This window comes from Meriones unguiculatus, chromosome 1 (assembly GCF_030254825.1).
Source record: "Meriones unguiculatus strain TT.TT164.6M chromosome 1, Bangor_MerUng_6.1, whole genome shotgun sequence".
NCBI classification, from domain to species: domain Eukaryota; kingdom Metazoa; phylum Chordata; class Mammalia; order Rodentia; family Muridae; genus Meriones; species Meriones unguiculatus.
In genome coordinates, this window is record NC_083349.1 from 54,110,524 (window position 1) to 54,125,846 (window position 15,323).

A 15,323-nucleotide genomic window follows, 5' to 3' on the forward strand; every position below is an offset into this window, starting at 1 on the left:
CTAATAAGTATGTCCAGTTCACTGTTGTATATTTTCAGAACAAGAGATGAGTGTTTGAGTCTGGCTGCAGAGGTGGTAGGCAAGACCAGGCCCAGTGAAGAGTGGTGTCTATGGAGAGGATGAAGCAAAGGGACTCAAGATAGGCTCCCATGAAACACTGGAAGTTCAAGAACCAACTCAGGCCAGCAAAGTCTGGTGTGGGTGAGCCCTTGGGGCAGGCCTGCCTGAGCTGATCCTACCTCTGCCACTTACCAGCTCTGTGATGGAACCTCTCTTGCTTCATTTTTCTTTAATAAACCAAGAGAGATAATGACAGACCCAGCATGAGCTCTTTGAGTCATGTCTCTGGGAATGAGTTGCAGGCTGGACTCTCTCACATGCTTTCTCCCACACATTCTTTCCTCTTCGAGATTCTGGAACTCAGGGAATCCCTTGCACTATGCTTGAGATCAGAGATAGAAGAGTGACCAAACAGGATCATTAATGAGCAACCAGAAGGAGCAAGTGTCACAACCCCTGTACATTCAGAACACAAGCACTCTGCTTCTAAAGGAGCCCTGACCAGCTAGATTTCTCAGACCTTGTAGCATCCCCCAAAGTCTTTGCTAAGAGGCATTTTTTTTTTTAAAGAACATGAGCTCAGAATGGCTTCCCAAGGTTCAAAGCTAAAATGAACTCATTATTAATTCCTATAAGGGAAGACGGAAGGTATCAGAGTCAGGTAGTTTAAAAGCTTATCTTTCATTTTTGGTTCCTTCCTAGTTCATAGGCATATAACCCTGGGGCTGCTGTGTAGCCACTCTGAACCTTGGATTCCTCATCCTAAAATGGGGACAATGTTAATATCAGCTCGCAGGGCTGGGGAAGTAAAAGAAATGTTGTGCTTTTCATGAATACATGTCTAACACATCTAAGCTACTGTTCTTGTAATTGTGATCTTTAAAACCAAGCAAAGATGCACTGGGCTTGTATCTCTGTGACAGAGCGCAAATGTAACAAGGACAAGGCCTGGCATTGATCTTTGAAATGACCAAAAAGAAATGTCACATGAATAAATAACCTTCAGGTAGGATCAGGCTAATTCTGAGATCACAGCTCCCTTGCTTCCAGGCTTTTAATGGAACTGTTAGTTATGGATTTTAATTTCATCATACTTAGATGGGATAAAATAATCAAGACCGTATTGTAGGAGTGTCAATAAATACTTTTATAAAATAGGGTATCATGAGATGAGGCTTATTTTTAAACCCCATTTCATAATTAGGTTCAGAATGAATGACCCATTTAATTCATTGAGGTATAGTAAGAGAAGAGACTAATGCTGCCTCATAGCTACTGGGGATTCTCCCAAGCCCGTATCACTAAGAATGCTGCTTGTGTGTCTCAGTCAGAAAATGTTCTACAGCTGATATCAAGTTACAAACGAACTGTGGACACAGCCCAATTTCTGAGTATTTAAGGAATTTATAGCTAAAGAATTCAGGAATAAGCATAGTTTTGCTAGCTATGAATAAAAGATTCTTCCAGCAATAAGAACATGGCCAGAATGTGCTCTTACCCCCTAGGAGCTGATGGTACAGAAAAAATGGACATGCACACAGATGACCTAGTTGCAAAGCAAAGCGTGCAGCCCAAGCTTTCTTCTGTTCACTCCAGTCCTTCATGCCCACATGCCTCAAACAGTTCCCAGCAAGTACACAAGCATGCAGAAAGTACAGAACAAATGATGCTGACACAGAGATGTAAACAGCCTCTGGAGGTGTCTTAGGGTTTTATTGCTATGAAGAGACACGATGACCATGGCAACTCTTAAAAAGGAAAGCATTTAATTAGGGCTGCTTGACAGTTTTAGAGGTTTAGTTCATTATCATCATGGCAGGAAGCATGGCAGCACACAGGCAGACATGGTACTGGAGGAGCCAGGAGTTTTGCATTTATATCAACAAGCAGCAGAAGAGTTGCTGGACCTGGTTTGAGCTTCTGAAACAACCCTCTTCCGCCCACACATATACTTCCTTCACACCTACTCCAACAAGGCCTTATGTCCTGACCTTTCCAAGTAGTGTCACTCCCTATGACTTTTGGGGCTCATTTTCATTCAAAACACCACAAGAGCGCAACTGAGACCCAGTATCGGTAGAAAAATCAGACTTAGAGAGAGGCAGCATATGAATGAAGGCAAAGGGGACCTGTCCTCAACCAATGAACTATTATTTAAGTTGTTATTTGTGATTTTTTTTTTCTTATAAGTCTCCAAGTTCTAATCTTGTTTACTCTGGTCCAGCAAGGTACAGAGCAAGTATTTATAGGAGCGAAAGAAGCACCTTAAAGCAAAAAAGATTTGTCATGATTTTTCCCCAGTTGCATTTTAGCAATAACTCAATTGAAAACTGTTCAACAACCCCCCAATAGATTTTTATATATGGAGTTGTTGGAGAGTTTCAGGTATGGCTCTGTCTAGGAATCTAAATGAAAGAGATCAGGTAACTTAAAACTTTAAAATGCCACTTTGTTCATAAAAAGGCATCAAGAAAAGGTACCCCATGGACTATCCTGTTAGGAAAGGTTCATGCTCAGGGTGCACACAGATTCCTCTGGTCTGGCCTGGTAGTGAAGAAGTAAGACTTAGAAATTCTTTCTTTTGGGTCTCGGAGGTCTCTATCTGGAATTCAGCCACTCCATCCCTCACAGACCAAGATTATTTATAGCCATAGCAGCAGCTGCTGCCATGGTCACCCAGAAAACAGCCATCCAGCTCTTTTCTACACACAAAGGGCCATTTCGCTCTCACAGAAGCTTTACAAGATGAGTATTGTTCCCATTTTACTGAGGAGGGAACTGAGGCTCCCAGCAGCTAAGCAGCTTACCTCTGAGACTCAAGAAAAAAGCAGAGGAACTGGAGGTTAAATAAAGCTCTCTATTCACCTCACACACCTGTGATTTCCACCACTGCTCTTTTCTGCCTCCCTCTGGCTTCTTCCTGCTTCCAAGCAAACTCAGGAGGTTAGGACAATGAGGAGGCCCGAGTGGCTGGTCTGCAGAATGAGACTATGTCGCAGGCACAGACTATGTCATAATATATCACAGGCTGGAACTCTGCACTTCACTCCAGGCGGCTGACAGAGAGCATTGAGCCCCTAACCTATTCTCAGACTCTGGTGCAGTTAGCAATCACCAAGGAGTTTATCTGAAAATGCAGGTTTTTAGACCCTGTCCTGCCCTGCCCTTAGAGAATGTGATTTCTAAGTCTGGGTGAGGCCTTGGAATCCACATTTGAACCACTATCAGTAGTGATGTGCCCCACAGTTGAGGAGACACGGTAGACAGGGACATCTGCAATGGCGAATGCGTGGGCTGCCTCAGTGTGTCTGGGGCAGTGATGAGTGTGCATGTTACATAACTACTGGAGAAGAGCTTTGTTCGACTCTCATTGACTTCCGTATATTTCACCATTTGAGCCCAACCTTTGCCATTTGGGTGACCAGATACCCACTACAACAAATCTTTCTGACTACATTTATGCTGGCATATTCAAAACCTTTTGGCAGAAATTCATTTGTCTCCTTTTTCTGGACCTGGGAACAGCAATAGGAAGCATTTAGGCTTTTCCCAAATATAATCCCTGAGCTCTGAGAATCCTCCCTACCCACGGCCTCCTGGGACTCTGGATGGCCTGCCTGTTGGCCAGAGGCACCAAGCATCCCTATCCTGGAAATGTGGGAAAGATGGTCTCTGTCCTTGAGAACTCAGGGTCTACCGAGACAGACCGAACAGACTCATGTGAAAGTCAGGCACACAAACATAACAAAAATAAACTAGACGTCAGTGCGTGCGGCAAGGAGAAACCAGCACAGCACAACTGCGGCCTCAAGATTCTACTTTAAGTTAAAGAGAACAGGAAGGAACTGAATGGAAGGTGCCAGGTGAACCACAAACATTGCCTTCCCAAAGGAAGTCTGGGTCATTCATTTGTTCAAACACTTGTTTCCTAACTCTCATTAGATTACAGATGGTAGATCTCAGCTAGTCACTGACATGGTTACTTACTGTAGGCTTAGCATCTGCCTTCACGGGGATACAACACCAAATGTGCACTAGGGTCAGGTAGTATGGGGCACCAGAACATGTACACATAGTCCAAAACCGAAGCCAGTGATACCTTAAAAACAGTGGTGATTTTAAGCCTTCTGGGGCCCAGGGCACAAGAACAAAAGACCTCTAAATTATTTCCCTCCCCAGTCTTCCCATCTTGACTTGTGTACCACATCTTGACTTGTGTACCAGTAGGTGAACATTTCAAATCCCTAGCTCAAGTCTGTCCGTACACCACTGCCACCCCATGGCACCCTATGGTTTACAGGCAGGAGAACTGAGGCACATAAAAAGGTATTTCTGGTCCTGGAAATGGGCTTGGGACTGTTTGGTCATTAAATATGGGAGGCATGGGTCTACAGAGGAGGAATGATCTAGAAAGTAGCCCATGGACAGTCATGTCCTCTCTACCCACAGACTTTTCACTAGAGGGGCACAGCTAGACTGGGGTCAGTGAGGGTCTTTCTGAGGTATGGGTCAGAGATAAGATCTTGATGACAGATCTCGGGGAAGCTCTTCCTAAAGGATAAATAGAAATGAGCTAACATGTTGGGTATGTGGGAGCCTTCCATAGGAGGAGTGGCACCCTAAGTTCTCTGGGATGGACAGAAGCCTGGTTTAACGCTAAAAGTAAGGATGTGAGAGGTGAGATAAAGCTGACGGATGGACTTCAGTGTGGGGTCCAAGAGATGTATCTGACCATGTATAGAAGACATAGACAAGACATAATAGGCTAGGGAAAGACCACTTTGAATGCTGCAATAACATTCCTTCCTGATTGAAATATGATGCAACCAATATGGCACTTGATATGGGAAGACAGAACAAGATGTTCAGTTTGGCTACGCCTACAAGTACTGAAAGGAACATGATAAACATGATGATGACGAGGATGATGTTGTACGTGCTGGCATACCACTATAACTATACCCACTGGGAAGGTTTCGGCCTAAGGATTGTATGTTCAAGGACAGCTTAGACAACTTACTGAGACCCTGTCTCAAAGCAAAGAATGGCCAGGGATGTAAGCTAATGGTAGAGTGCTTGTCTAGCTTATGCAAGGCCCTGAGTTCAATTCCCAGTATTGGAGGAAAAGAAGGTTGGAAGGAAGGAACAAAGACAAGGATAGACAAAACTGGAAGGAAGGGAGGGAAGGGGGAGAGGGAGGGAGGAAAGAAGAAAGAAAGGAAAAATACATTTGGAAAGACACAACTGTAGAGAAGCTTTAGGCTGTAGTCACGGTCCATGTGTTAGGAGCATCAGAGTAAGCACAAGCCTTCTAGGACAAGCTCTTAAACTGAGGGGCTGGAGAGGTGGCTTAGTAGTGGGGAGTGATTTTTTTTTTTGCATAACCATGGGTCATGAAGTGCCTGTTAACTCTAGCTCTGAGAGACCTATCTATCTAATTAATGCATACACTCACACAGAAACTCACACAGATAGGCACATATGAATATTCAATCAATAAATCATATATGAATTGAGCCAAGAATCTGATTCTCTGTTTATTCATGCTGACCATTGAAATTAGGTAAAATAATTTGCTACAAGTAACACCACTGTGCTCTAGGCATTTCCTAGAGGAAAGTAGTCCTGTGTGTGTTTTCATGTTTCTCCTTGTGACTGCTACCTTGAAACTCTTTCTGAGCTGGCAACACCCTCATCTCTCCTTAAGTGTAAATGCCATTTATGTTGTGGGTAACATGCCACCATTTTTTTTTTACTCTTTTTCATTTATTTTGTCTCATTGTTAACGTTCTCACCACTTATCAACAGTAAAAATCATAAATACACTGTGTCATTTTAAGAATTACCATTGTAGTTTGTAAGCTATGTGGTGGGTGTATGTGCCTGTGTGTGTGTGTGTGTGTGTGTGTGTGTGTGTGTGTGTGTGGTGTGAGGGGGGAGAGGGCAGGGGGAGTTTATGATAACAGTGCTTATATAATCTCAACAACCAGGGGCCCTGGGGACTCACACTCAGAGATGGAACAGTTGGTTTAAATTATGTTTCCATGTGAAATACGGTATTGCTATTTTTTCCCTAGCATGTGGGAAAGTGTATGGGAAATGATTTGACTGATAGGAAATAAGTCTGTGTGCGTGATCAGAATTGAGACACAAAACAAGGGGCAGTCCTTGCTGCTCTGGGAGAAAGGCCTCTCCTGGATGAGGGTTAACTCTTTCCGTTCACTGAATGGTAGGAGAATAGCCAGAATAGTTACTGTAACTTAGAACCTGAAAGGCCTAAAGCTGTAGAACTCAGACAGGCAGTTGCTGGGTGACTCTGAGGAACCATTTTAAATGTTCAGGATCCCATTTCTACTTGTAAAGAAAAGTTTGGTTTGGTTCCCATTCTAGGTTAAGGTCCATCAAATGCAAACCAAGCTAAAGAAAAAATTGGCTAGCAGCACCAAACCGCAACCGGTCTGTTTTGGCAAAAATTTCTTCTTGGTCCAGCAGAGCCAGGGTTTCCTGAAATGATTGTTAAATGGTAGGGAAATAAGGCTTGGAGACCAAGCAGGAGATTTTGCTGGCAGTTGTGGGATCACTCCAAGAATCCCATAGCTTTCCTAGGATGGTGTGGGAAGGGCTTGTCTCGGTGGCCTGATTCCAGGTCCATTCTGATTTTACATGGGGCCAGCATCCACCGGAGCAAGGAGGTATCAGACAGGCATCTCCAGGGCCTCCTGGGCATTGGAGTGGCAGCATTTTTTTTTTCTTCTGTTTTTTGAGGCAGGGTAGCCTGACTATCCTGGACTCACTTTGTAGACCAAGCTGGCCTCGAGTTCACAGAATCTGCCTGTCTCTGCCTCCCCTAGTGCTGGGATCCCAGGTGTCCACCACCGCAGCCAGCTGGGGTGGCAGTGTTTACTTTTGCTTATTTCAGAAGGCATCATCAGTGTCTTAGTGCAGTGCACCAACCACCAGCATATAGCCTGTTTTATCACCACCCCGCCTCACTGCCATTATCTCCTTGTTTCTGTGGCGGGATGAAAAGGAGGTGTTGAGCACCCACACTATACATTCTAGTTTGGGTTGGGTTTTGTCGATGGCGATTTTTCTTTAATTATCTTGGGGGTGCCAGTTTCTGGAGTGTTTTTCTTTAATTGCGTCTGTCTTCAAATGTGTAGCTCCAAATTCAGTGCTTAGGACAGTGGTTCTCAACCTTCCTTATGCTGCAACCATTTAACACAGTTCCACATGTTGTGGTCACCCCCAGCCATAAGATTTTTTTTTTTTTTAATTTTTCATCAATTACACTTTATTCATTCTGCATCCCCCCATAAGCCCCTCCCTCCTCCCATCCCAATCCCACCCTCCCTCCTCCCTCTGCTTGCATAAGATTATTTTTTATGCTACTTCATAACTATAATTTTGCTAGTGTTATGAATCATAATGTAAATATCTGTGTTTTCCAATGATCTTAGGCGACCCCTGTAGAAGGGTAAATTCAAACCCCCAATGGGGTCTTGGCCCAGGGTGAGAACCACTGGCTTGGACAGACCCACCCAGGGCTACGTGTGAAAAGGAATTGTCACCTTTTATCAGCTGAGAGAACAGTAATAAATAGAGAGCCCTAGTTTTTAGGTGTCGTGGCCCCATAAGAAACTTATTTCTCCTCTGAGATATAAACTCTTTTTGTTTGTTTATTCATTCTTGTTTTTTGTTTCATTTGTTTTGGTTGTGATGCTGGGTATCAAACCCAGGGCCTGGCAAGCCAAAGATTCTAGATCTGAAAACCTGGCATTGGACATCCCTCTACAGTTGGCTGCCGACATTAAGAGTCATTAATTCTTATTGTTCCCATCTGTGGGCAGTGTGCCCTCTACCTTGAACTCCTGTTTCCTCAGATGTCTGGGTCACCATGAACTCTGTTTGGGCCTCATTCCCACACAGGCTGAAGAAAGAGTTGTTCCCTTAGGTTTCAGCTCTGTTGCCGACCGATGTGCAACGCATGTAGTCAACAGCGCACACCTGGGTCACCCTGCCGTGAGTCAGCCAGGGTAAAGAAAGCAACTCAACTTGGACAGCAGTGGCCAAGCACCAGAATGAACAATAGTGAAATAATCTCAGAGCAGAAAGAGACCATTTAAACACTGAATGCCATAAGGGGCTGTAGATGTGAAGCACTAAATTTTATACTTTGGTAAGGAAAAAAAAAGTCACACTAGAAAAATGTAATCCTAGAGCTAGAGCCAGCAAACATGAGATTTCCCTTGTGCTCACTCACTAGTGAGGGCTCTATGGTGCAGCCCCAAGCCCAGGGCAAGCCATTGCTACCTTTTTTGCCTGAGGCTCTTCAACAAGCCTCTTGGTTTCCTAATCATCCCTGACAGTGAACTGTTGTGAGAGGTATGTGAGATGTCATAGTCAAAGTACTTAGAATGGCTCCTGGCACATTGCAAGTGTGTTTACTCTTCTCATTTGAAGAACATAATAGATTAGTATGTGTGAGAGGGTGTTTGAAGCTTGGGTAATCCAGTGAAACACGGGGAAGAAAGATCATAGGAGCCAGAATAGGCAAGGACACAACAAGACCCACAGAGTCAAGTAACCTGGGCCCATAGGGGCTCACTAGACTAAACCATCAACCAGGGAGCCTGCACAGTACAGACCCAGGACCTCTGCACGTACGCTACAGTTGTGTAGCTTGGGCTCCATGTGGGACTCCTAACAGTGGGAGCAGGGCTGTTTCTCACTCTGTTGCCTGTCTTTGGGACCCTTTTCCTCTTACTGGGCTGCTTTGTCTAGCCTCAATAGGAGAAGATATGCCTGGTGTTACTGCAACATGATATGCCAGGGCTGTTGATATCCCCGGGAGGCCTCCTCTTTTCTCAAGAGAAACGAGGAGGAGTGGATGAGGTAGGAGGAGAGGGGAGGAGGAAATACTGGGAGGAGAGGAGGGAGGAGAAACTGCACTCAGGATGTAAACTTAATTAATTGATTAATTTTTAAAAAGAGAAATTGCTGTAAAATTCCTTTTGTATTTTTTATTTGGTACTACACATTTTAATTTTTTAAAGGTTTTTATTCATTTATGCATATGCGTGTGTGTGTGTGTGTGTGTGTGTGTGTGCACATGTGCTCATACCATGGAAGGCATGTGGAAATCAGAAGACAGCGTTAGAGATTTTATTCTCTCCTTCCACCACGAGGATTCCAGGGACGGAAATCAAGCTGTCAAGCTTTGGTGACAGGTGCCTCTACTTGCTTAGCCATCTTACCAGCGCTGGTACCACACATTTCTTGCTTGATAAATGTTTTCGGCTTATGATTAAATGCATTGACTACACTTAATCTTCATGCCCATCAGCCACATTCCATCAAGAGTATCCATGGGCCCTATTTTATACACACACACACACATTCTTAAGGAATCATTCCTATATAGTCTTAAGGAATCACATAGCTCAAGACGGACTTTAGGGTTACCTATTTCAGCCTTCTTATTTCAAGACGGAGATGAAGATGCAGATACACTGACTCACCAGGGGCCTTATCAAAGCAGCAATGGAGCTGGGTTTCACACTAGAGCTCTTTGCTTGCTTCTTTTTCTAGTCCCAAACTGATGTGTGGTTTTTTTTTTTAAACCAAAAAAAAAAAAAAAAAAAAAAAACAAGGATGGAGCTTCTGGGCTATGTCTTTAGTGAATGTCCGCCATCCCTCTTCCAGGTGAGCTCCTGGGTAACATGGCTGATCCTCACTGCAGGCTCCATGGAGGAGAAGCGGGAAGTCTTCTCGTATTTAGTGCATGTGGCCAAATGCTGCTGGAACATGGGCAACTACAACGCTGTCATGGAGTTCCTGGCTGGCCTCAGGTAAGGAAGTGTGGTGATCTGGGCAGGTTCCTCTCTCCAGTCAGACAGCTCTGAGTTAATTCCCTGGACGGCCAGCAACACTTACCAGAATAGGCAATTGGTAATGATTTTCAGGGAAAATGCACTGCTTTCTTCTAGTGCCACAGTCCTGGTCCCTCAAAGAGAGTGGAAAAGAGAGGAGAGGGAGGACAGAGAGGGAACAGAAAGGGGGGAGGGAATTGGTGTTGTATGGTCAGCTAGTGTATTAGCTTTCTCATCTCTGTCACAAATGCCTGCGAGGACGACTTGAAGGAGCAAGTGTCTACTTTTGACTCATGGTTTCAAGGTGTCCCACACATGTTTGCTTGGCCACTGGTGCCTGAATAGAATATGATGATGTTGGGAACGCGTAGCAGAGAGGCTTCTTTACCTCACTGTGAACGTGGTGGAAGTGGAGAGAGAAACAGGGAAGGGTCAAGGACAAGGTATTATTCCTAAGGACCTAACCCCAGTAACCTTCTTCTGGCAAGACCCCCTAAAATTTCTAAAACAAAACCCCCAGTGGGAGGCAGGAATCTCCCCAAATGTTTAAAAATATCTGTCAAAGTGTGGTACACGCTCTGAGGGACTACTCAGTTCTCAGGCTTTCGATCTAGTTCTGGGGTCCTCTCTCCTAGGTTCAGGGGCCACCTCATCTGACACTCAGGCTTTTTAAGATAGCCCAAGCTCGCTGGCCAACTCAGCTCCCACCCAGGCCCAGATCCAGGTCTTTGAGTTATCCTACCCCAACATCTACCCCATCCATGAACTGCTGGAACATGTGAAGGGCCTGGGTCCTGCAGAGCCAAAGCTCCAGGATCTCCATGACACGGGGCAACAGCATGATATCCGAGAGGAATCCCAGTGAGGATACACTATTGATAACATAGCAGAAGCCAGGGGCCTCGAACCAGACCAATAACTTATTGCAATGACCATTCGCAAGTAAGCGTGTTTGAACAAAAAGATATACTGTGGGCCACATTGTGTCATATTACAGCTTCCCTTACAAGACTGTTGTTGTTGTTCTTATTTATGTGTTATTTTCTTTTGGAGGGGAAGCTGTGGATACTAAGGGACTTGGAAGATGAGTGGGATTGGGGTGCATGATGTGAAATTCACAAAGAATCAATTTTTTAAAAAACACCAAGAATCTAGTCCTGATTTCATGTGAAACAAAAATGTTCCCTCTCCTTTGCAGCCAGTCCTGAAGATACCTGATAAAACAGGATCAGATGAATGGGGAGGAGGTCCCCCCTATCAGTGGACTTGGAAAGGGGCAGGGTGGAGATGAGGGAGGGAGGGAGGGAGGGAGGGACTGGGAGGGAATGAGGGATCGGGACACGGCTGGGATACAGAGTTAATAAAATGTAACTGATTAAAAAAAATAAAATAAAATAAAAAAAGAAAGTAATACAAAAAAAAAATGTTCCCTCTCAAAAAAAGAAAAAGAAAAAAGCCCAAGCTCAGCTTCCACAGTGTCTACTCTGGCTGGACTTATAAGAGATACCCCCACTGTCAAGACAACCCTGTAAAGGCAGAAAACATCTACAGAGCCGCCTGTCCCTGCACCAGTGGGCAACTCCAGCCAGTTACCCATCTTTAGACACGAGTTGCACAGTAGGCCGTGTGATGAACAAACTGCCCAGGATAAATGTCCAAGGAGTCCACTCGACAAGCCCAGCTCCTGAGACAAAGTTCGTGTCTTTCCCACAAGCCCTCTCACAATAGTCTCCATAGAAATATTCCCAACTTAGCTAGGCGTGCCTTTAATCCCAGCACTCAGGGAGGCAGGGGCAGGCAGATCACTGTGAGTTTGAGGCCCGCCTAGTCTACAAAGAAAGTCCAGGACAGCCAAGGCTACCCAGAGAAACCCTGTCTCAAAAAGAAAGAGAGAGAGAAAGAGAGAGAAAGAAAGAAAGAAAGAAAGAAAGAAAGAAAGAAAGAAAGAAAGAAAGAAAGAAAGAAAGAAAGAAGGAAAGAAAGAAAAAAAGAAGAAGAAAAGAAAATATTTCCAAATCTCTACTTACATCTAGGTTCCCTGTGTGGGATAAAAGGCAGAGCAGCCTGGACACCTCTCATGATAACATGATACATTTCTTTAGACTGCTAGTTATGTTGTAACCTGTTGATTTCAGCAGCAGTTTCAAACTAGGATAAACTCCACTTAATATGTTGTTATGCAAACCATACATCCAAACAAGATCCCTCTGTTGGTGTGGAGCTAAGGTCATACTTTATTCTGTAAAAAGCTGTTCCTACTAGAGTCTGAACTAGCAGGCTTCTGGTATACCACTGGGGGACTCAAAGATCGGGAGGGAAGTATACGGCGCCTTGCTGTGGACAAAGCCTCAGAAATATTTGTACAAACCATGTGTTCTGGTTTCCTTTCTGTTGCTTTGATAAAATTCTGAGCAAAAGCAATTTAGAGAAGGAAAGGAGTTATTTGGGTTACACTTCCATCACAGAGGGATGTCAGAGCAGGAACTCAAACAAGAACTTGGAGCAGAAACCTGGAGGAATGTTCCTTGCTCATTAATATTTTTATTAATTCTTTAATGATTTCATATAATGTGTTTTGAATATATTCACCCCCAACTCTTCCTATAACCACCCTCCTCACCCCCTCCCATCCATTCCCATCCAGTTTTGTGTTTTCTTCTTCCTCTTCCTCTTCCTCTTCCTCCTCCTCCTCCTCCTCCTCCTCCTCCTCCTCCTCCTCCTCCTCCTCCTCCTCCTCCTCTTCTTCTTCTTCTTCTTCTTCTTCTTCTTCTTCTTCTTCTTCTCTTATCCCATGGAGTCTAGTTGTGTCACCGAGATAGAAGCAGGGCCTAACCTGGAATACAGTCAGCCTACCAGGGATTACGTCATTAAAGAAAACCGACTTTCCCTCTCCCATCAGCTATCAATAGCTGCCAATAGCTCCTCAGCTAGTGGTGGGGTTTTGTGCCTACTTTCCATCATCTGTGCTGGGATTATGTCTGGCTGGGACTTGCACAGCTCTTGTGCATGTTGTCATGGTTGCTGTGAGTTCATATGTGTAACTGCCCTGTTTTACCTGGAAGATTATTTCCTTGATGTTATCCACCACCTCTAGCTGTTACAATCTTTGCACTCACTCTTCCACGAAGATCTCTGAGCTTTGAGAGGAGGGATATGGTATGTATGTTCCCTTTAAGGATAAGCACTCCCTAAGACAGTGTCTTAGTCTATGCATATCAATCAATTGAGGTTCTCTGTGCTAATTGTCATCTATTACAAAAAGAAGTTTCCCTGATGAGGGTTGAGAAATGCTCTGATCTATGGGTATAACAATACATTATTAGGGTACAGGTTCCATTCCATGGAGAGGGCCTTAAATCCAAGCAGAAAGTGCTTGGTTACTCTTATGCCATTTGTGCCACTATTGCACCAGTTCAGAGATTGGTGCTGCCCACAGAGGGCTAGAGCATCTTACATCAGTTATCAATAAAGACAGCCCCTCCCAAAGACAAATCTGATAGAGATAATTTCTCAATCAAGGTTTTCCTCACATATGTGTCAAGTTGACAATTAAAGTTATCTAGGATATCACATTACTGTGAACTGAAGTTCTCTGAAGAAGCCACATTTTTACTGAGGAGCTAGCAGACTGACCTTGGCTGACTAGAGTATGTTGATTGTGCAGAGGAGGAAATATTGCAAATCAAGAGTCAACACTATTTTAGGCTATGTTTAGTCTCTTTTATATCTGTTTACTGTCAACCCCTGTATCTGACCTAACATTGAAATAACTGCTGCATAAAACTTTTTGGATGTATTACTAAGCCCTCAAGCTAAGAATGCCATAAGATAGCATTTGAAATCTGAAGAAGAGGGTTCTCTACCTTGTCTATCCCACCTATCGCAATGTGTACTGAGGTATGAATTTATTTTGTACATGTAACCTATTCCATCGTGGAACATGTCATTTAGAGAACTCTAAACCTGTGTTTCTGAGAAATGCTTACTCATATTTGCACAGAATAAACCGTTTTTTACATCCTTTGAAGAGGTCATTTTATAGTGTTATCAACCTTGTTTTCCTCTTGATAAGAGCTATCAGGAATACTCTAGTCAGCATTTGATTTTCAGCTTTGATAATTAACCTTATTTATTTTTTAAGCTGTCCTGTTTAATATTTACATTTATTATTACTGTGCACATGACATGTGTGTGGGGTGTGCGTGTGGAGGTCAGAAAATGACTTTAAGGAGTTAGTTATCTCCTTCCCCAATTATGTGGGTTCCAGACACCCAACTCAGGTCCTCAGATTTGTACAGCGAGTACCTTTACCCATGGAGACAGCCTAACTTTGTAGTTTATTTTACATAAGTAATATTCTTGTCATCTTGGGAAGTAAATGAAGATAGAAATCCTAGTAAATAAATAAGAACACTACAAGGTAAATGACCATGAACTTGTATGTGATTATGCCTACATACTGTAAGCTACATTTTCAACACTTCAGGCTTTAAAAAAAAATCTCATTTATTTACACTAGGTCGAGGAAAGTTCTGAAGATGTGGCAGTTCATGGACCAGTCTGACATTGAGACCATGCGGAGCCTAAAGGATGCCATGGCCCAGCATGAGTCTTCCGTGGAATACAAGAAGGTAGTGACCCGTGCCCTGCACATCCCCGGCTGCAAGGTGGTTCCCTTCTGCGGGGTGTTCCTGAAGGAGCTCTGTGAGGTGCTTGATGGTGCCTCCAGCCTCCTGAAGCTCGGCCCACGGTACAGCTCCCACGAAGAAGCTCTGGAGGTAAGCCTTTCCAAGTGGGCAGCTCCCAAGAGGCCCTCCAGGCCTGCTGTGGACTTGCCTGTCTAATGGGAAATCACTTACTGAGTGTAGAGCAACCCTCGGTATGTTGTTTCTAGGTAGAGAGGAGGTCCTTGAAAGTTCCGGAGAAAGCAACACCAGCTCTTTGGAACCCGATATTGTTATTTAGGCTCAATGTGACACTGTTGAGCACAAAGGGAAAGATGCAGTTGGTACTGTGTTGTTGTTTTAATTTCAAAAGTTGGTAAATTTTTTTGCTACTGGGTAGAACTATCTAGATTCAGAGGATAAAGTCAAATGAGAACAATAACTTCCAAATTAGTGGGTGGAGGAGTAGAAGAAGTCAGTATTGCCTTCTCTCCATACATATAAGAAGATAACAAAAAATAGACAAAACCAAAACCAGTGCCTCATCTAGACACACTCCAGGCCCTGACCCTTCTGCTCCTGCTCTCCTAGGCCTTTGGCTTTTGCTCTTAACTCCTGCCACAGTGGAGAGGATGGTGTAAGCTTTAGCTCAGGACATTGCACACTGAGTAAGGGCCACTGAGAGGCTCAAAGGAAATAAGGAAACCTCCCTCTGGGGTGTTTAAAA

General features: G+C 44.0%; 1 protein-coding gene across 1 annotated transcript in view; it reads left to right on the forward strand.

Annotated features, from left to right (window-relative positions):
• Positions 1–15,323, forward strand: part of Plce1 (phospholipase C epsilon 1) — a 290,498-nt gene that overhangs the window by 196,523 nt on the left and 78,652 nt on the right. Inside the window, exons 5-6 of the mRNA XM_060388995.1 lie at positions 9,766–9,911; positions 14,452–14,710. Coding sequence (XP_060244978.1) covers positions 9,766–9,911; positions 14,452–14,710 — 405 coding nt within the window. The remainder of the gene's footprint in view (positions 1–9,765; positions 9,912–14,451; positions 14,711–15,323) is intronic.